This window comes from Triturus cristatus, chromosome 3_2, assembly GCF_964204655.1.
Source record: "Triturus cristatus chromosome 3_2, aTriCri1.1, whole genome shotgun sequence".
Taxonomy (NCBI): domain Eukaryota; kingdom Metazoa; phylum Chordata; class Amphibia; order Caudata; family Salamandridae; genus Triturus; species Triturus cristatus.
In genome coordinates this window covers 592001787-592024827 of record NC_140584.1, presented here as the reverse complement: position 1 = coordinate 592024827, position 23041 = coordinate 592001787, and the positions used below count along the sequence as shown (strand labels likewise).

The following is a 23041-nucleotide window of genomic DNA, read 5'->3' as shown; positions in this document are numbered from 1 at the left end:
GTCAAGAAAAGACATCTTGACACGCCAGCTCCTCCTCCACCGCCCAAGCGGAAGGACTCTGCCACATCTCCTCTCAGAGTGCCCTCCCCACTACCTCCTCCTCCTCCTCCACCACCTCTTCCACCTCCTCCCCCTCCCAGGTCTCCGCCACCCTTGCCTCATCATTCCCCGGATTACGGGGATCCAGATTATGACCCGGCGGACGCCCCCATGGACCCCACTCCACCGGGGATCCCGGACCCATGGGAAGATTACCAAAACCCTGACATACCGGATGTGCCTCAGGACGACCTCTACCCATCCAGGCCATCTCCCTCAGAGGACTCACTAGGGTTTCACCACTTAGTGCAGAGAGCAGCACACTACCATGGGGTGGAAATGCATAGTGAACCAGTGGAAGACTACTTCCTACTGGATACATTTGATATTCAGGATAAGTCCACAGCTATCTTGCCCATGCTTAAGGGTGTCACCAAGCATGCTGCAGAGGTGTTCAAAGACCCTGTCAGGGCCAGGGTCTTAAACCCTAGAATAGAAAAAAAAGTACAAGGCGGCACCCACAGACCCTACATACATTAAGGGCCCTGCTCCCTTAGATCCCCTAGTTGTGTCCACAGCTAGAAAGCGGTCTAACTCCCAGTCCTCAGGTGAGGCCCCACCGCCGGATAAGGAATCCAAACTTATAGATGCGTCTGGTAAACGCACCGCCTCGCAAGCCGCAAACATCTGGCGCATTGAGAATACACAAGCGCTGCTTGCGCGTTATGACAGAGCACACTACGATGAGCTTGAGGCTCTTATGCAGCACCTCCCGGAAAAACACAAACGTAAAGCTCATGACCTGATACAGCAGGGAAAGCTAATTATTAACACCGCCATTAAATGTGCCCTCGATGCAGCCGACACTGCTTCTAGAGCCATAAATACTAGTGTCCTGCTTCGTCGTCATGCCTGGCTCAGGATCTCAGGGTTCAAGCCAGAAGTCCAGGCATCCATACTCAATCAATCCTTTGACCAACAAAATCTCTTCGGGCCAAAGGTAGACGAAGCATTAGAAAAAATGAAAAAGGACACAGACACAGCAAAGTCTATGGGGGCAGTACAATCACAGACCCCTAAACGCTCCTTTCGGCGCTCATCCTTTCGTAGCACAGGCAGAGGCTACTCCACCGATAGCGCCTCTACCTCCTACAAGTCCCCTCCTCAAAATACCTTCTCAAAGGGCTACCAAAGGGGTGGATACAGAGGCAACAACAATAAGGGCAGGGGCAAAACTAACACCACCCGTTCTGCCACCCCGCCCGCACAATGACTTCCCTCCGCTCCCCCCAGACCATCCCACTCCAGTCGGGGGCAGACTACAAAACTTTATCCACGCATGGGAATCCATAACATCGGACAAATGGGTGACCCAAATTATTCGGTCAGGGTACTGTCTCGAGCTCACATCTACCCCACCCAATATCCCACCAAGGCACCGTCCAATGTCTCAAGAACATTCCACACTACTCAAACAGGAGGTGCTCTCCCTCCTCCAAAAACACGCTATAGAGCAGGTCCCCGTCAATCAGCAAAATCTAGGGGTCTACTCTCTGTATTTCTTAATACCAAAGAAAGACGGGACTCTGAGGCCCATTCTGGACCTCCGGCCTCTAAATGCATACATACATTCAGACCATTTTCACATGGTCACCCTACAACAAGTCCTCCCGCTCCTCTCTCAAGGAGACTTTCTCACTACCTTGGATCTGAAAGACGCATACTTTCACATTCCAATACACCCTTCTCACAGGAAGTACCTCAGGTTTGTGGTGGACGGTCAACATTACCAGTTCACAGTTCTCCCCTTCGGGGTCACCACCGCACCACGGGTGTTTACCAAATGCCTAGCAGTTGTAGCAGCACACCTCCGGCGTCAACAGATTCACGTCTTCCCTTATCTAGACGACTGGCTCATAAAATCCGCGTCCTACAACCAATGTGTGCAACATACCAACAGCACCATCCAACTGCTCCACCAGCTAGGCTTCACGGTGAACTACCAAAAGTCCCACCTCCTACCATCTCACACAAAGCAATATCTCGGGGCCACTATAGACACCTCCAAAGGTATTGCTTATCCAAACTCAGCCAGAATCTCAAGCATACAAGCCTTGCGTCAAACGTTCCTTCCTCAACACTCTCTTCCAGCAAGAGTGTTTATGAAGCTCATAGGGATGATGGCATCTTCATAGTGCCCCATGCAAGACTCCACATGCGTCCACTTCAAGAGTGCCTAGCACAACAGTGGAACCAGGCCCAAGGACAGCTGACGGATCTGGTGTTGGTAGACGGCCGCACCCATCACTCTCTGCAGTGGTGGAACACCACAAACCTTTCCAAAGGGCGGCCGTTCCTGGACCCGGTTCCTCAGGTGATTCTAAAGTCGCTCCACATCAACCATCTGGAGCTCTTGGCGATCTTTCTAGCCCTAAAATCCTTTCAAAAACAGATTTCAGCCAAAGCAGTCCTCATTCGCACAGACCATATGACTGCAATGTATTATATTCAAAAACAGGGGGGGACACACTCTTCCCCAGCTCTCCCGCTTAGCCCAGAGCATATGGAGATGGGCAATTCCTCAAAACATCTTTCTCCTGGCACAGCACGTTCCAGGCGTACAAAACACCATGGCAGATCTGCTCAGCAGACAAACGCAACAACTACACGAATGGGAACTGCATCCACAAGTTCTTCGCCCATTCTTCCACAAGTGGGGGCCACAAGTGGGGGCATCCTCAGATAGACCTCTTCGCCACCCACGAAAACAAAAAATGCCCAAGCATTGCCGCCAGATACCCACACCCATTGTCCAAAGGCAATGCGATATGGATGAACTGGTCAGGCAAATTTGCATACGCCTTTCCACCTCTCCCGCTAATTCCATTAGTGGTAAGGAAGCTACAACATCAATCCCTCACACTCGTTCTGGTAGCTCCAACATGGGCCAGGCAGCCGTGGTACACCACACTACTACAGCTCTCGGTGGTACCACATCAAAAACTGCACCTGTCCCCATGCCTCCTAACTCAGAACCATGGAGAAATCAGGCACCCGGACCCAGCTCAGCTCAACCTTGCGATCTGGCTCCTGAAATCTTAGAATTTGGGTACCTTAACCTTCCCCCTGATTGCATGAACATTTATCAAGGAAGCTAGACGTCCTACCACTCGAGCATGCTATGCCGCAAAGTGGAAGAGATTTGTTGTTTACTGCCGTAACAATACAATCAACCCTTTAGATGCATCCATACAGCACATCATATGCTATCTGCTCCATCTCCAAAGGTGTAACCTGGCATATTCATCCATACGCCTACACCTAGCAGCGATTGCTGCTTACCTACAAAACAGACAGCATTTATCACTGTTCAGAGTGCCTGCTATTAAAGCCTTTATGGAAGGCCTTAAACGAGTAATTCCTCCCAGGGCACCACCTTCCCCTGTATGGAATCTAAATGTAGTTCTCACAAGGCTAATGGGTCCGCCCTTCGAACCAATGCATAAATGTGAGCTACAGTTCCTCACCTGGAAAACCGCTTTCCTCGTAGCTATCACTTCCCTTAGAAGGGTTGGTGAAATACAAGCGTTCACTATACAGGAACCCTTCTTACAAATACATCACAGCAAAGTGATACTTCGTACAAATCCAAAGTTTCTTCCCAAGGTCATTTCCCCCTTCCATCTCAATCAATCGGTGGAATTACCTGTTTTTTTCTCGCAACCTCAGTCTGTTGCGGAAAGGGCTCTACATACACTTGATGTTAAGAGGGCTTTACTGTACTACATACAGAGAACACAACCTTTGAGGAAAACTAAACAATTGTTTGTCTCCTTTTCTCCACCACATAAAGGCAACCCCATCTCTAAATCAGGGATAGCTAGGTGGATTGTAAAGTGCATACAAATTTGCTATCAAAAGGCAAAAAGAACATTATCTGTTCCACCTAAAGCCCACTCTACTAGAAAGTTAGGGGCTTCTATGGCTTTTCTAGGGAACATACCCTTAGATGACATCTGCAAAGCAGCCACATGGTCAACACCGCACACCTTCACAAAACATTACTGTGTAGACGTGCATTCCAAGCAACAAGCTAGTGTGGGCCAGGCTGTACTAAAGACACTTTTTCAAACCGCTGCAACGGATACCGGTGGTCGCCGCTAAGGTTGGGTACTGCTATATATGCTAAGTGTACAATCTGCAGCTCATATGCCTCGAACGGAATATGCTACTTACCAGTATGCATCTGTTCTTGGCATGTAGAGCTGCAGAGTTGTACACGCCCACCCGCCTCCCCGGCTACCTGTATCCGTTCCAGTCCATCTTATTTAGATACAACACACATGGGTTTCTCACTGTTATTACTACGCTCCATCATTTCCCTGTTGGCGAAAAACAATCTGAGGATGGAGCCGAAGCCCATGCGCAGTACGGACCGAAGGAGGAGTCACCGAACTCGTGACTTCCAAAGACTGTCCAAAGAACAAAAACAAACTGCAAACATCCGGGCCCAACACCAGATGGCGATCTATGCTAAGTGTACAACTCTGCAGCTCTACATGCCAAGAACAGATGCATACTGGTAAGTAGCATATTCCTTCACATTTGTTACCCCACTGTAGCATTTTCCTACACCCCTCCCCTGTGATTCCAACCCAACTCTATGCCTCTGGGGGACCACTTTAATTCCCCATCTACGCGCTCACCCAGACATTACATTTCTCTATACATCAGTTGGTTACACAGTCTATGCAATGTTCTTCTGACATGGCTCCTTTAAGTATTCTTTCTGGTCCTTATTGCTGACACCAATTCTGCAACTCCTACACTTGGAGATAAGGGGGTAATACACTCTATTACTGGTCTTTAGCGGGTGCTCTCTAGACAGTATAAAGATTAACTTACTTTATCATAGATTACTAATGCATTTCAGGGTAGCCATTGTCCCAACCCTGGCAACTAGAGGTTAACAGCCATTTCAAACATTTCATTTCATTACAACAGTACATAGGCTTTAATCGCATAGATGTCTGTGTTTGTCTACTCTGGGTCTCGGCTTCTAAGAGACTAAAAAGATATAATCAGGACATTTACTGAGCTCAGCTGTGTGCTTCCCTGGACTCTCTCCCTCCTGCCCCCCCCCCCCCTCCTTCTCCAATACCCAGCTTACGGTACAGTCCCGGTGTCCTCTGCTCCAGTGGTCCCGTCAGAACTGGAACTGACTTCCCCTCACTTTGTGAGAGACGGGCCTCTTCGTCGGCGAGGTGTACTCCCCCACAGGGAGGGCGAGGACCTGGGAACTCCCACCGATCCCCACCACCGAGGAATAAATTATGGGAGATCCCCTTTTGGGAAGATAATCCTCGATCGGGCGCTTTCCCGCCCCCTGTCCGGATCTGTGCCTCCCTCCGCTACGGCCTCTTGACAGCCAGCCGCTGTGGACTCCAGTCGGGGACCGGGACGTTACGCGCTCACCGCCTCTAGGAACGGGGCGGGGCGCAGTCTCCCTCACTCCCGACAACGAAGGGCGGCGCTTCGGCCCCTTCCCACGTGATCGGAGGACGGCGGCCTCCGGGCCGGACACACCCCTCTTCTTTCTTCCTGAAGCGAGACTCCTCAGAGGATTGGCAACGTCGCTGGCTCCCAGCCCCTCACCTTTCCAGCTCTCGGGACACCGCGAATCTACTTCAGAGGACCCCCGGCCATGCTACCGATCACGGAGTGGCGGCGGGGTCCATTTCAGGTAGGGCCTCGTCGAGGGAGTATAACGGGGGGTGGGGGGTTCTTGTGGCGGCACTAGACGCTGCCAGGAATTCTCCGGTACAGGTGGCACAGTAAGACACAGCCCTCTTAGCTACGGGCCGCGGTCAGCTTCTTCTCACTTAGGGATAAGGGGGGTAATCGTCATGGTCAGTTCTTCCTCTCCTGCCAAGAAGGTACGCGGGATGAGTCGGTCTCAGACAGCAATCCTGGACCCCCTTCACGGGTTCTGGCCACTTTTGAAAATCCTAGTATTACGCTGTTCCACCAATCCACTGACTGCGTTCAGGGACCGGTCACAAGGTTAGGGGTGATGTCACTAGGTTTAGGAATCTGTGCAGACCCTTGGACCTGTCCGTTCCCTTCCAGGTACAACCACCTCCTCACACAGGCGCCTTACTCCTGATCACCACGCAGTGCCCTTCTATCCTAAAATGGCCGCCCGCCTGTCACCTCTATTTATCACCTGGGGCCTGACTGGCCAGAGGGGCCCAGAAGGTTCCGGAACCTCCCATGGCAGTCATGGCCCAGGCGCTGAGGTGACAGTTGGAACCACCATTTTGTAAATCTAACCTCCCTTATCGAGTTTCCTCAGTGGAGCACCTTGCGCCTCTCCCTCAGGTAGTGAGGATGAGGCGCCCAGAACCTCTACATCAGCACCCAAAAAGTTTGGTGGACAGAAAAAAAAAGAGAAGGGAAAGGGACAAAAAGAATAATAAAATGAGGAGGGAACTGCCAAAGGGCTGACAGGTCTAACACGCACATTAACGATTCCCCCACGAGCCCACTCAACACGAAAGTTAGGGGCGTCCATGGCTTTCCTGGGAAACATTCCTTTACAGGAAATATGTAGAGCAGCCACATGGTCCACTATACATACATTTACCAAACACTACTGTGTAGATGTACACTCAAAACAGCAGGCAGCTGTAGGACAGGCTGTTCTCAAAACTCTTTTTCAGACTGCTGCAGCTGGCACTGGTAGCCGCCGCTAATAGGAGGTACTGCTATGTATTCTATGCACAGATATGAATTCAGCAGCCCACATGCCTCGAACTGAATATGCTACTTACCAGTATGCATCTGTTCTTGGCATGTAGGGCTGCTGACATTCATATCGCCCACCCTCCTCCCTGGCGCCTGTAGCAGCTGCAGCTCTCAGAATTACTGTATAGCATGGTCATCACTTACTGTATCTACTCCATCACTGCCACAATGGCGAAAAACAATCTAAGGATGGAGAGGATGCCCATGCGCACTGTGGTCCAGGGGAGGAGTCACCTATCTCGTGATACTTCGAAGACTCTTCCAGGACAACAACGTGCAAACATCCGGACCCAACACTAGGCGGCGATCTATGCACAGATATGAATGTCAGCAGCCCTACATGCCAAGAACAGATGCATACTGGTAAGTAGCATATTCAATCTGTAAGAAACGTTAGTTAGATTCCTCACCGACCCACCCATCCTCCCCGTTCTGCGAACTGACATCTAGGGTTAAGGCTATCCTTTTCAGGGCCCTAGATTTTTTGGCACCAGTGTCGGTCTCTTGCATGGCTCTGCGTTCCTGGCGCGAAAAGCTATGTACAAGAACTGACGTCCGCGCGCGAGGGCGGCGTCTAAGTACTCCGACGTCATTCCGGCGCACAACGCCGACGACTGACGCGGAGCCGCAGACGACGCCTATCGACGCGCAAGGGGTATTGCTGACGAAAAATCTTTCCGGATCCAGCCTGACGCCTGGGGATATTCTAAGGTGAGGAATCTAACTAACTAATGTTTCTTACAGATACATCGTTACCGAAGGTAAGTAACTTGTTTGTATCCAGGATAGATGCACTTATTTGTAATACATGCTTGTGACCAGGTAGTGCCTCTCTGTTTTGCTTTTCTATAGAGCCCAATCCTCCAATTGATGAAGTGATCAACACTCCTGGAGTAATTGAGCGGTTTGTGGAGTTCCTGAAGAAAAATGATCATTATACACTGCAGGTAAATAAAGTGCTACTGAGTAGTATCTTGGGGGCTCATGGTGGGGCAGAGGTATCATCATAAGAACTAAGGTAGCATTCTGGGAGAGGGATAAGGATGTGGTGGGGCTGGTGATACAGAAACAATTAGATAATTGTAAGATTAATCTCTGAAGGTGTAGGAGATGTAATTCATTGAAGACCATCAAACAGTTTATTGTACACTTGTTGCTGCTAAAGAAGATGTTTAGATATATAGTCCCAAAATACCCCCACAAGAAAACAAAGGCCTCTTTTATGTGGGAACCATCAGCACATTTATTGATAACTGCAACTCCTGGTCTTGTGCCTTTTCTCTCTCTTCTAAAACATGCACACATTGTTGCTCGTGTCCTGGATGGCAGTAAATACTTTTGGACTTAATAATGTTTAGATATCAAGAATCTTTATCATCCCTTGTCTCGTTGTGTTAATATGTTAATTTGTACTTGACACTCTCATGAACCCATTATTACATTGTTTTAATGTTTAGCATTTATAAAATAGAACGTCTGTCATGTAATGCCAATGCAGTGCTTTGAGATAATATTAAAGATTGTTCGGAGTTTTCCATCCTAGAATTCGATTCTGATATGGGTTTTGGTGGTACGCATCCAGTAGTATGAATGATAATGTGCCGCTTCAGGTAAATGTACAAGCTTTAAATAGTTGTGAGTTGATGAGTGAGATCGGAGTGGTGACATATCTTTTTGTTACGTATGTATTCCCTTTGCCTAGCAAATGTATCTGATGAAGCCAAGTGCAGTTCACTGCCCTAACCGGCAAGTAATTGCATATTTGGGGTGTGTTGAATACATGGTCAGAGTTCTATCTTAAATGTGTTCTTTTGCATAGTGAGTGAATTGTGTCTCCTGGTTAACATTGCTGTTATAAGCATGATGGTGCCCAGCAATATTGTATATCTGTGCTTTGTTTGGTATTTTTTTAAATGTTATGTATCATTATTAGTTTGTTTCCATATTTTTTTTCAGGAATTGTATATTTTTTAAACTGTTTGTTGCCCAGAAGTGATTAGAAGTTAAGTAGTGTGCATTATTAAACAGTGTTGTTGTAGATCAGGGGTCTCCAACCTTTTGTGAAATAAGAGCTACTTATGGGCAATGAAAATCACCCAGAGCTACTGTTATTATTAGTGTTGTAATAGTGACTACATCAGACAAGATTAACTTAGTGGCAACCATATACAAGATTACCAACAGTGGTCACCTAAGTGAGTGGGCACGGTTGCCGGCAGTAAAGTAAAAAGGGCTTTGTCAATGTGGAATGTCTCTGTGTAATGCATAAAAGCCATAGCTAGTGACACCAAGGTAATATGAGTAATACATTTATTCAATAACTTATGATTTATCACTCAAATATCAGCTTAAGACATATTTTGGGAGTTCAAATTTTTTTCTCCAAACATCAGCCTGCAGTTCTGACCATGCACATATTTAGATCTCAAATACACACTTTTCAATTTTGGTATACATCGATTAATTCAACCGAGCAAAATCTTATAATGTAGCAGTAACATGGCGATACGTTCCCCAAAACTAAAACCAGTTGTCACTGTTAAGCTATTATTCAGATAGAGTAAGCTCTAGCAACCACAAACCACAGCAATACAATATGTAAAGTTGGCCTCTAAATGCAACTTTGTGAAGACTGAAATGTTTTGGTGCCTCCCCTCCTCATCACTAGAGGGTGTCTTTTGCGGAATGGCTCTAGTCACTCGAATGATCAGCCTTCACCTGCAGCCCACAAAGAACAAAAACATTTGGCTTGGAGGGATCCTAAAATGAAAAGTTCCCTGCAAACTGTTCTCTTAACGAGGCTACTCTCCCTTTGCTGCTGCAATTTTAGCAATCGATAGGGGCAATTAAACTAGAAGTGGCTTGTTTCTGCTAATTACAAGCTAAATGGGATCTGTAAGAAAGTGCCCTCTTTTTGCATGGTTGCCCCCACTTTTTGCCAAACTGTTGATGTACTTTGACTGAGTGTGCCCTGGGTTTCTGCCAACCAGGCACCCAGGGCCTATGTTCTTTCCCTAAACTGCATGAAAACAAAACCCAGTTGGCACTCTTTGACCACGTGTCAGTCCCTTGTAAATGGTACCATAGGTTCCAAGGGCACTGTGGGCATGGAAGGCATCTTATTGTGTCACCCTTGGAGGCCCTGTACCTTTACACACACACTGCCATTGCAGGGTGCGTGTTTTGGTGCAGAACGAACTAAAGAGTTGACATGGCACACCCCCCTGTGTAACAAGAATATGTCCATGCACACCAAGTTTTTCACAATTTTTGCTTGTTTTAAGAAACGCTCAAAGGCAAAGTATTGTGCGTGCAAGCTTGTTGTGTGCTCTTGCCCCAATAGCACATGTTGAAATCCAAACAAACCGGTGCATCTTATTTATTTACTTGAGTTTTATATAGCGCTGGCTAGACCCGGAGGTATCAGAGTGCTTTACATAAGGACACCGTGAGTTACAAGGTACAAAAGTATCACAGTAGTTACATAATGGATAAATAAACAATACAGGAGTACATTAGCGAGCATGAAAGTCAGGATAGGAAAGACCAGGGACAGCAGGTAATCCACAGGGAGGAGACAGCAGCGGGGAAGAAAACGAGACAGATGACCGTGATCCGGCTGGGTAGGTGATGGCCATAGCGGTGTGCCAGGGCCAATCTCCCCTTCAGCTGTCGGTGCAGCTCCACCGGGAAGCGGCCATGTATGCATTTAGGGCTCCGCCAGAGAAGAGTGAGGATCAAGAGGGGATCAGAAGGCTAGAAACCAAAGACGGGTGGTAGGCGCTGGCGAGGATGGAAAGGTAGGAGAAGCAGTGTGGTTTTGGCAGCCATCTTAGAGTCAGGCACGTCAAGTCTATTAGTCTCCATGGCTCAGTGGCTAGTTATAGTTGCCACCAGTTCTAAAGTTGGTTAAATCACTTGGTAAAAGTTGGTGCATCACTTTGCTCCGGTTACTAGCTGCACAGCATTTGTCTTGAGTTTGCTCAAGTGAAAACATAACATATCTCGTGTGAGGTTGGTGTATGTGCAGAGATTACTTTACCCCTGAAGAAGGGCTTTCAGCCTGAAATGCATTGGGTCAATATCTTCATGAATAACCAGGATGTACTCTTCATTCCATTGCGTTGCAAGATAAAGCCTGGATGGGCATGTCTGTAGGATTTGAAGCTTGGAATGAAGTAGTCTCCGTTATGAATTAAAAAAGACTGATGAAACATGGAATAAATAGGATTCACTTGGAAGAAATATTGAAGTTATGTTTTCACTTGAGCAAACTCACGACAATTGCTGTGCAGCGTGTAACTGGAGTGAAGTGATGCACCGGTTTGTTTGGACACATCGCTGTGGGCCATGCCTACAACCCACTGCCATGGCATAGGTCAGCCACCCCTCTAGCTGGGTGCACTATACCAGTAGTGAGAGTACAGGTGCATTAGCCCTGTACCTCTACAGTTTCTAAGCTAACTCTTAGACATTGTAATGGCAGTAATGCCATTAAGAGTATATGGTGTTGGGAGGTTGTCATTATGAACTCAGCAGCAAAATAATGGCTTTACTCAAAACTGAGAAGTTTGGTATCAAAATTCCCAGCACATTAAACCAGCACTGATGCTAGTGTGGGATTCAATGAAAAATGCACTCGGAGGGCATCTTGGAGATGCCCCCTGAAAAAACGACCTATGTCTAGTGTCATGGCTGAGTGGCTGCTCGCCAGTTGTCGCCGCCAGGTATGTTTCTGGACCCCTGGGTCGAGAGCCTGCTGCTCTCTGGGGTCTGGAACAATGCACATCCTGGGAGGAGGTGTCAAGCCTCCTCCCCCAGGATCGGTAGGGCCCACGAAGGGAAAGCTTCAAAGGCTTGCTGCCTTTGTGAGCTTCCCCTGCCATTTGCTTCTTCCATCAGCTGGCCCCCACCGGTTCTGACCCCCCACTTTGGGCGGGAGAATCGGTGGGAAAACCAAGTGAGGAAGGAAGGCGTGCCCACCTTTGCCAATCCCACCCCTCAGGTGGGGAGGCGAGGTGAAGCACATCTCTCAGTCCCTGCCATCTTGCAGATGGGGGGGACCCAGCCAACCAGAGAGGGGCATATGCCCCCCCTCCCACTGGAGGGTGGCATAATAGTGGGTATACCCACCTCAAGGAAGGGACCTATTGGTCCCGACCTTTACCTACTTGTAACACCCCTCAGTCTAGTATTTAGGGGCAACCCTGAACCTTGCCTCCTCAGACAAGAACCGACCAGAAGAAGAGAAGAAGGACCGAAGAAGCTGTGCTGAACTAAGAAGAGGAGGACGCCCACTGACTTGGCCCCAGCCCTACCAGCCTGTCCCTACCTCGAGCCTGCTCCAGCGAAATCCCGGTGTCCTGCAGGCCTCAAGAATCTGAAGCACCTGCCGTGGCTTCCAAAACCAAGATTTTGTCTCCCTGGAGCACCGGATTTTGCTCAACAACAGACTTTGGCTTCGGCCAAATCAGCAAGTCTGCACCACTCTGCACCTGACGCCCACGGCCCGAGTTGGAGTGGCCCAAAACAACGAGGAGGTCTCCCCGGCGTTCCTGACCTGAGATCTGGTGATCTCTGACCTGCCTCAAATGTCCAAACGATGCCTGCAACCCATTTCTGGAGGATCCCCCCAATGTCGACTGGAGCTGGTAAGAAAACCCGACGCCTAATGACACCCCTGCACCCAACGTCCCACGGCCTTGGGTGGCCCAACCAACGATGTCCCAGCATCCCCAGGCATCCCAACTTACCTCTCCAACCGGTGGTCACCTCCATTAGCTCTTCGTCGCCGAGCCTGCAGTCTTTGTTGCAACCGGAGAATCCTCATTGAAAACAACAGGGCACCAGACACCAAAACAGCACTCTGCACCCATCCACCCCTGCGCCACTCTGGGTGTACTTTAGGTGTTAACTCGGATACCCTTTTGCCTTGAGCCTTTGCTCCCACAACCTTGTGGCCTCCTCGTGAGCAGCTACCAACTGGAAGGCCCCTGTACCCCATTGGATATCATTGGGCCTCAGCACTCTGCATACGGTCGCCCTAGTGCCGCTGAGGGTGTTCTGAGAGTGCATCCTCGACCCTGGGCAAACCCTAGTTCTAACCCCAGAACACCAACTCCCACAAATAAGTAATTACCTGCAAACCGTTAACTTCATTTTCCACCATAGGAGTACATTGACTGTTTTCCCTTAAATTGTTTTAAGTGTGGAGTTGGTTTGTATGAAAACTTGAAAATGTACTGAAAGTGAATTACTTACCTTTGTCGAGGAAATGTCTCAGTGTGATTTCTAGGCATATCACACTGATTAGCAAAAGTAACTTGAAAGTAATCTAAAAAGTAACATGTACAGTAACCTGTAATTTCAAACTGATTTACCTGTAATTCAAACAACAGCTTCTGATGGATACATCTGCCAGTGGATTCCTCACCTTGTGAATATCCCCTGCGCCAGCATTCCACGGAACTTTTCTTCCCCAGCATTCCACGTCGACGTGGGCGACGTCACAATACATCGGCTCCGCACGCGACTCCGTACGACGTCATCGGAGCCATAAGAAGCCCACGCCGGCGTGATGACGTCAGTTCCATTTTTTCCGCGCCTTCGACGCGCAACGGTTTTTTCCCAGTGCTCTCTAGATACTTTGTAATCTAGTGGTGTATTTTTGTTAAAATCGGTATGTCTTCGACGAGGAAGTCGGGCTTTAAGCCCTGTAGGGAGTGCGGAGGCCTGATGTCCATGACGGATCCGCATCAGAACTGTTTATGGTGTCACTCCTCTGATCATGACGTGGATGAGTGCGGGTGCTGTAGGAGCATGAATCCTAAAGCGCTGAAGGAGAGGAAGACCAAACTCTTCATGAAGAAGATCGGTGAGGAGAAGAGAGGGAGGAAAAAGGAGAAGTCCAGGCGAGAGTCTTCGACTTCGAGGTCGTCGAAGTCGAAGAAGCACCATAAGAAGAGGAAGCATTCTTCTCGGCGTCGGTCCTCGAAGTCTAAGAGATCGGGGTCGGCTTCGCCTCGTCGACGTCAGAGCAAGGTCTTGTCTCCTTCGCCTTCTCCTGATAAGTCTTCGAAGTCTCCCTCTCCGAAGCGGACTCCAGCTCGTTCCCCGACGCCGTCGCCGGCGCCGTCCAAGGCTTCGACTCCGGGTCGGGTGGAATCTGATGTGGAGCAGGAGCAGGAAGAGTCTGTTCCGGTGCCTGGTGACTCCGCGGCTCCGGTGGAGGATTCTGAGGAGCCGACGCCGGTGGCTCCACAGGAGGATACAGGGGCAGTTACTTATCCCCAATTCCCGGCTCCAGGTACGGATCCTTCGGGATTTCTGAATGCCATGTATGGCATTTTTCAGAGAGCATCCTTCCCATCCGGAGCACCAGCAGGTCCCGTGGGTCCGATGGCGTTTTCTCTGGGAGTGCCGCAGCAATACGCTCAGGCTCCTTTTCTGCCTTTTATGCCGATGGCGCCTTCTTGGCAGTTTCCGGCGCCGGTTGGGAATCCGGCTCGACCTCGGATGGATGGTCAATCTTCGGAGCCTTCTTTGACGCCGAGGCCGACTCCATCGACGCCGCATCCGGCGCCGCCGACTCCACCTGTAGCGCCTCCGACGCCGGTGCCTTTGGCTCCACCGACGCCACGTCGACGACGCCGGCTCCCCGGATCCGATCGAGGCGGGAGGCCCAAAGGGTTTTGGAGGAGGAAAGATATCGGGCTGAGGTGGAAGAAGGTGAAGTCGACTCTTCTTCGTATGAGTTTGGAGGTATAGAGGTAGCAAGTGGTTTGGATACCACCCCGGAGTGGGAGCATGCTTCTACAAGGTCTTCTCCACCACAGGAATTGGCGCCCTACCATGTTGTGATCAAGAAGGCCGCGGAGTTGTTAGATCTGCAGCTGCCCTCTGTGGAATACAATTCCAATCTGCTTACAGAGGTGTTGCACTCCCCGACGTCGGCTTCGGAGCCTTTGTTACCTTTCAATGAGGCTCTCTTGGAACCAGTGTTGGAGGTGTGGAAGAAGCCTCTATCAGCTCCAGCAGTTTGCAGGCAGGTGGCAAGGAGATACAGGGTTGCGCCAGGAGACCCGGATTTTTTATCCACGTATCCTTCTCCGGAGAGCCTAGTGGTGCAGGCTTCATGTTCTAAACATGCTTCGGGTGCTTTCCCCCAATCTCCTGCTGATAGGGAGTCAAAGAAAGTTGATCAGGCGGCCAAAAAGACTTTCTCCTCAGGAAGTATGGCGTTGAAGTCATCAAATGCTACATGCTTGCTGGGGCGTTATGTTCATGCCCTGATGGACTCTATAAAAACTTTGGCCCCTAAGTTACCTGAGGGGGATAAGTCGTCCTTCATGGAGGTTGTGGCGGACACTCAGGCAGCTGCCAGGCAGGTGATCCAGTCTGGGCTGGATACGGCGGACTCTGTGGCGAGGATTATGGGGTCGTCCATTGCCGCAAGGAGACAAGCTTGGCTCCGTTCCTCAGGGTTTTCTGCAGATGTCCAGGCCACGCTGGTGAATCTGCCCTTTGATGGACAAAAGTTGTTTGGGGAGAAGGCAGATTCTGCCCTTCAACGTTTTAAGGACAGTAGGTTGACGGCGAAGTCCTTGGGTCTGCAGGTTCCTGCTAAAGGTTCAACTTTCCGTAAGGCTAGGGGATTCGGAAGGTCATCCTTTCGCTCCTTCCGACAGCCACAACAGCAGCAGCAACAACAGCAGCAGAATCCCCTCTATCGCTCCTATAGAGGGAAGCAAAGGGGTCGGAGAGGTTCTGGTCGTAACCCCTCTTCTTCCTCCTCCTCCTCTGCTCCAAATGAGGCTTCAGGGAAGCAGCCCTAGATCCCCCATCCTGGATCATGTAAGGCCTGTGGGGGGTCGGGTGTCCTACTTTCTACGGGGTTGGAAATCTGTTACAACCGACCTTTGGGTTTTGAACCTCGTAGAGACTGGGTACGCCCTTCCCTTTCGGGAGTTTCCTCCCCCTTACCCTCCTTGCCAAGGTTATTGCTCGGAGGACCACCTGCTTCTCCTGCAGAAAGAAGTTCAAGCTTTGTTTCAGAAGGGCGCAATAGAGGTGGTTCCGGAGCAGGAAAGGGGTCAGGGATGCTACTCCCGGTATTTCCTGATCCCCAAGAAGGACGGCAGATTGCGTCCGATTCTGGACCTCAGAATCTTGAATTTTTACCTGAAACAGGAGAAGTTCAAGATGCTGACCCTTGCGCAGGTTCTTCAAGCGTTGCAGCAAGGAGACTGGATGGTGTCGCTCGACTTGCAGGACGCGTACTTCCATGTCCCAATCCTGAAGTCGCACAGGAAGTATCTCCGTTTTACGGTTGGGTCGCAACATTATCAGTTTGCGGTCCTCCCGTTTGGTCTTACTACTGCACCTCGAGTCTTCACAAAGGTGATGGCAGTGGTGGCTGCTCATCTCAGGAGGTCGGGGATTCCGGTTTTTCCCTACCTGGACGACTGGCTTCTGAAGGCAGAGTCCCCGGAGTTGGTGCAGCGTCATCTGCAGGTGACAGCTCAGCTGTTGTTCGACTTGGGTTTTTCAATCAATGTGCCCAAATCTCACCTGGTGCCCTCTCAACGCAACCTGTTTATAGGGGCAGTACTGGACACTACTGTGTGTCGAGCATTCCCTCCTCCTCAAAGGATTCTCGACATTCAGGAGATGGTCCCTTTATTCCACAGTGGAGCGGTTGTTCCAGTTCTGAAGGTCCTTCGCCTGCTCGGTCTGTTCGCTTCCTGCATTCTGTTGGTCAACCATGCACGCTGGCACATGAGGGCGCTCCAGTGGTGCCTCCGCAAGCAGTGGTATCAGCACAACGGGTTTCTCGGGGAGTCGATCAAGATCTCCGGAGAAGCTGCAGCGGATCTGTCTTGGTGGAGCGTGGAGGGCAATCTGTCCCAAGGAAAGCCTTTCCATCTACCTCCATCGGTGGCCACAGTGATAACGGATGCCTCCACCCTAGGGTGGGGAGCTCATCTGGGGGATCTGGAGATCAAGGGTCTTTGGTCTCCAGAGGAGAGGTTGTTTCATATCAACCTTCTGGAGTTGCGGGCGATTCGTTTGGCACTCAAGGCCTTTCTCCCTTCCCTTCGCGGTCAGTCAGTTCAAGTCCTGACGGACAACACGACCGCGATGTGGTATATAAACAAACAGGGAGGAGTAGGGTCTCTTTGTCTCTGCAGAGAGGCCTTACGACTATGGTCCTGGGCTCAGGACCATCAGATTTGTCTGATGGCAAATCATCTGGCCGGGGTGCTGAACGTGCGTGCGGACAGTCTCAGTCGGCAGTTCTCCGCCGACCACGAGTGGAGGCTCCATCCGGAGGTGGTTCGTCGCGTCTTTCGGACGTGGGGGACTCCTCGGGTGGACCTGTTTGCCACCCGAGAGAACGCGCACTGCCCGTCATTCTGCAGTCTCCAATATCCGATGCAGGGGGCGTTGGGGGACGCGTTTCAGTTGAGTTGGGGCTCACGACTCCTTTACGCGTTTCCTCCCATACCCTTGATTCCTCGGGTTCTGAGGAAGATTCGCCAAGACCGGGCCCAAGTCATTTTGGTCGCCCCGGACTGGCCAAGAAGGGTGTGGTACACAGATCTTCTCCACCTCTCCTCGTGCCCTCCGCTCCGTCTCCCTCTGAGGGCAGACCTCCTCTCGCAGTCGGAGGGGCAGGTTCTACACCCCCACCTCCAGAGCTTACACCTTCATGCCTGGAGATTGAACGGGGCAACCTGAGTTCCTTCTCTCTCCCACCTGATGTGGTGGACGTTATTTTATCGGCCAGGCGACACTCCACCAAGTCCATATACTCCTACAGGTGGTCTAAGTTTGTAAAGTGGTGTGGAGAGAGGTCCATTGACCCTTTAAAGGCTCATCTTTCTGATGTGCTTCAGTTTGCTCTTTCCTTGGCTCAGCAGGGCTGTGCTGTGGCCACGGTCAAGGGCTACCTTTCGGCCTTATCGGCATTTCTGTGCCTTCCAGATCAACCTTCGTTGTTTAAATCTCCGGTTGTTCTGAGGTTCATCAAGGGCCTTACAAACATGTTTCCTCCTACTCCATTTGTAATGCCTCAGTGGGACCTTAATCTTGTCTTAACCATTTGAGCCTCTTCATAATTGTCCTTTGAGGCTGTTGTCCTTTAAGGTGGTTTTTCTTGTAGCCATAACCTCGGCAAGGAGGGTGAGTGAGCTTCAAGCTCTTAGTTCCAAACCTCCTTTTCTTACCTTACATGCTGAAAGGATGGTTCTCAGGACCAGGGCTGCTTTCCTGCCAAAAGTTGTTACTCCTTTCCATTTGGGGCAGTCTATTACCCTCCCTGTTTTTTATCCACCCCCTCATCCTTCCAAAGAAGAAGAAAGACTCCATCGCCTTGACCCGAAGAGGGCTATGAGTTTTTATTTGGACAGGACCAAGGACTTTCGTATTGATGACCAGCTTTTTATTGGCTACGTTGGTCGTTCTAAAGGTAAAGCGGTGCACAAGCACACGCTGTCAAGATGGATTATACTGACCATCAAGATCTGCTACGCCTTGGCTGGTAAGACTCCTCCTGAGGGTATTCGTGCTCACTCTACTAGAGCTAAGTCTTCAACATCTGCTCTGGCCCGGGGTGTTCCTGTGGCAGATATTTGTAAGGCCGCGACTTGGGCCTCCCTCCATACTTTCGCAAAGCATTATTGCTTGGACTCTGAGATGAGGAGGGAGGGCCACTTCGCGCGCTCTGTCTTGCAAGACTTTCTGGTATAGAAAGGTGGACACCCTCCTCCGGGAGTGGGGACTGCTGTGGGAATCTATTCACAAGGTGAGGAATCCACTGGCAGATGTATCCATCAGAAGAACAAGTTACTTACCTTCGGTAACGCTTTTTCTGGTGGATACAGTATCTGCCTGTGGATTCCTCACCAACCCACCCGCCTCCCCGTTGTCCACCTTTTGTATACCATGAAATAAGTCTTGTTTGAAATGCTTGTATATTCTCTTGTACATTTGTAGGAAATGCTTGTTTGATTAGCATTCCTTTGTTTTGTATGCTATGTATATGTATTGGGATTCTATATACTGTGTATACTTGGAGTTGTCGTTGGTTCACCTGTTCGCCTCGAAGGCACGGAAAAAATGGGTGGAACTGACGTCATCACGCCGGCGTGGGCTTCTTATGGCTCCGATGACATCGTACGGAGTCGCGTGAGGAGCCGATGTATTGTGACGTCGCCCACGTCGACGTGGAATGCTGGGGAAGAAAAGTTCCGTGGAATGCTGGCGCAGGGGATATTCACAAGGTGAGGAATCCACAGGCAGATACTGTATCCACCAGAAAAAGCGTTACCGAAGGTAAGTAACTTGTTCATTTGAACCTGTATTCAACTGTAAATCGCTGCACAAGATTTTGCAAAGTATTATTTCACTTACCTGCACCAGGCTTGACTTGATTCTAGAAATATAATAACTGAATAATATTTTTTTTATAACAACACATTGATCTGAATTCAGTCTTTGAGTGTGTGAAATCATTTCTTGTCTGAGTGTGTACAACAAATGCATAACACTACCCTCTGATAAAGCCTTACTGCTCGCCCACACTACCACAACTAGAGAGTAAGGTGCTATCTACTTTTACCTCTGCTTACCTTTGGGGTTCCACTGGACTCTGTGCACACTATACCTCATTTTGGTATAGTCTATACAGAGCCAGCTTCTACAGGATCTATAAATTGATACAGGGGAGAGTAAGGCTAAACGACATGCAAAACAAAGGAGCCTCTCTCCTTCGAAACCCGACTGGGAAATCTGAGACATGAAGAGACCATTTCACCTCAATATGCTGCTAATACAAATTTCTTCTCACACTTTCAAAACTGTACAGGGAGACTGTCACTACTCCGACTCATCCAATATCAAACATGACACTCATGAGTGTAGACACTTCTTCTGGTAGTCCGATAACGTTTGACTATTCTTTTCCTTGAGAAAGTGATTTGGTGAAAAGTGGAACAGAGGGGACTGTTAGACGCTGTTAAGGACAAGTGGAGCCAGAGGTAGAATAAATATGTGGGCAAGCCGACAGCCAAGGATAGCCTGGACTCAATACTACCATTCCATCTGGGAGGATTTGCAGTGCCGGGTATGGAACTCTAGCATTCAAACTCTGAGGCCAACTTTGCACACTACTGGCTGAAACCCTCGAGATATCTTTCTCACCTGGTGATAGAAAATGACAAAGCATATCCAACATCATTAAATGTGATCATTTGGGCTAAAGCTGCCTCGGCAGAGATAAACTCTGTAGGCTGCACAATAAGTGCATGGTTTAAGATCAGACAACACACAAATATATAACTACTGTATTCCACAAATATCCCTTTACTGTCCCACCCCCTGTTTGGTATGATGACAGAGGAAAAAGCTTGTACCCGACTTCGTAGACTCAGTATAATTAGATGTAGCAACCTCTACAGCGACAAATGTTTAATTGCAATGAGCAACATTCCCTCCCATTTAGCTACCCAGCTGGATCATTACCTGCTCCATAGAATTAAAATGACTAGTAAGAAGCTCACGCCTGACTTTACCAATTAATCTGATAAATTGGGCCCAATGCAGCCAACAGTCCCAAAAAACATATACCTATGCCATACAGAAATCCCTTCCTGAACAGCCCCTTAAAGCCAGAGAGGAGTGTGGAAAAATACCTACATCAACAAATACCTGACTAGGTGTGGATATGTTGTTTAGTGCAAACGGGATTGCTCCTTCCTGGCAGCTGGCTGCGCTTAATACATTTCCAATTCCTCCATAGACTACACCACACGCCCTAGCAACTGCAGAAATGGGAACTCATGTCAGATGCAATATGTGGAGGGGTGGGCTGCTAGACTTTATGTATTTGGTGTGGCAGTGTGGGGATATTAACAAATTTTGTACTGAGATTGTGCAATTCTTCTTATAAATACTGGCATTACACTTCAACTCACCCCAATAGTCACGCTGCTGACCTGGGTTTAGAAGATTCCATGCACAGATCGAAAATGTTTTTCCCTTTTACTACTAATAGCAAAACCACTTGTAGCCAAACATTGGGGTCGTGGCAGAATGTCGTCCACTGAACAATGGCTGCACGAACTTACATACAACATACTGCAGTGAACAAACAGAACTGCATAATGAACTACAAACCAAATCCTTGAGACCAAGGGACGATCAACTAAGATTCTGTAGCCCAGACATACACTGCACAAACTAATGCCCACAAGACTGATATGGCTCATACATGGCACAATGGTACTGGAAGATGCGCCCATCCTGTTTAGTACTTGGATTATATGATGCTAGTATTAACCAATGCTTCTAATGTAATAATTTCTGTCACATGTCCTGTGCAATTCTGTAAAGATTGTACTTTGTAAGAGTACACATAAATACAATAAAATGCTAAATATCTGAGCACTCAAAACTGTTTACACTTCAATCATTTGGTCCACAGATATGTTCCTTAGTTTAACCTGCTGTTTAGTGTGAAGCGGACACATTTCCTCCAGTAAGTAGGTGAATAACCTTACATCATACATGTTTCGTCCTATGAACTGTCGAACGGCTTCATTCATGATTAAATCAGAATTACACACATTTGAAGTAATCAATCTAAGAGTACATAAATTGCAAAGTGGTCATAATCACGTTGTCCACATTATGTGTAGTAAGTACAAATGTTAAAAGATACTGCAAAGGGTTGCTTAATGTGTGTGAAAAAAACAATACTGGAAGTCTTATAGTCAGGTGAAAGTTTAAGTATTCTACCACTTAATTGATCAGTTCAAGAATCCACATTTATAAAAGCCCCTCAAGGAATCTAGATTGTAATGGATCATGCAAACCATGGTTTATGAACAGAATTCAGTTCAGTGTCAAATTGTGTGTAAATCAGTGACAACAAACTTGCACGAGAGTGAAAGGCGCATATTGGATAACGAGGCTATATATGGCTATGATAGAAGAGAAAATAAAAATAAGTTTAGTATAGGTGAAAAAAACTCATGTTCAAATGTTCTGAACACAGAACAGGTAAATTGTGATGGTTGTGATAAAGAGATTGTAAGACCATTGTCAATAAAATAGTAGATACCCAATTTAAAAAATGTGTAGATTAGAAATAAATCAGTAATTAGTTGTCAATCTATACTTACTATTTGAAGTTTGAAATGGCAACAAAAAATAAAGGTAGAAGTTCTTAATGTTCAAAACCCAAAGTGTAGCCGGCTGAGATAATTATAGTTCGGAAAGAATTTATTTTAAATTAATTTAAAAAAATGTTGATGCATTAAGTTTTTAAAGCAATACCAAATGGAACCAGAAAATGTACTAACCAATCATTTTATTGGTACAATCCGAAGAAGGTGTGTGTAAACAGCAGCTGGACAGTTTTGCTAGAAAATGTGTAGGATTGCCTCTTTGTAAGCCTATCTTGAGAATTAATTAGAATGGTTGTGGTAAGCCTAAGTATCCTAAAGACATTGAATATTGGGTAGGATGTGGAAATTGCGAGTGAGTCCAGTTTAAAAAAAGAAAATGTCATTTAAAATTTAATTTGTACGTAGTCGTAAAGACAGAGCAACTGGCAACCAATCTGTGGGTTCCAAGGCTGCAAGATTGTGAAGTCAGTCGGCTCTAATGCAGATGCCGCTCTGCATTGATGCTGTTCCACTCTGGAAAACATATGGGCCTATATAGGCGACACTGCTGCATGCTAAGGTTAGTTCCTTTCGTTCTATGGATCTGGAGCTAACTCTAGTCTTTCAGACTGCTTTTTATCCAAAATACTTAGTTTGCAATGGAAATCTCTCCTCCCAAAACGACACGTTTTATACCCTTTAAGGACTGTTGCAAAAAAATGTCTGAGACTGATCCTCATCAGGTTTGCCTGTGGTGCCTAGGGTTGAGCCATGGCTCCGAGGCCTGCAGTGACTGCACGTCGATGGTCATATGAGACTGTGAAGCGAAACTGTTGCCAAGCACCGGAAGACTCTGCCACAAGACCAAGACCGGTCCCTTTCTTGGTCCAGAAGTCTGAGTCTTTCCCGAGGTAGGTCTTTATTGTGCTACAAGTCTTAGGTAAGTTGAAGAAAGAAACACAAAAAAAAGGAGTGACTGTGTTACCATGCCTCTTGATTTTTCTCAGAAAGTCAATCATGGCCTG

General features: G+C 48.2%; 1 protein-coding gene across 1 annotated transcript in view; it reads left to right on the top strand.

Moving 5' to 3' along the window:
* KPNA6 (karyopherin subunit alpha 6) overlaps nucleotides 1–23041 on the top strand; it is a 370132-nt gene that overhangs the window by 126705 nt on the left and 220386 nt on the right. Inside the window, exon 5 of the mRNA XM_085648440.1 lies at nucleotides 7699–7793. Coding sequence (XP_085504566.1) covers nucleotides 7699–7793 — 95 coding nt within the window. The remainder of the gene's footprint in view (nucleotides 1–7698; nucleotides 7794–23041) is intronic.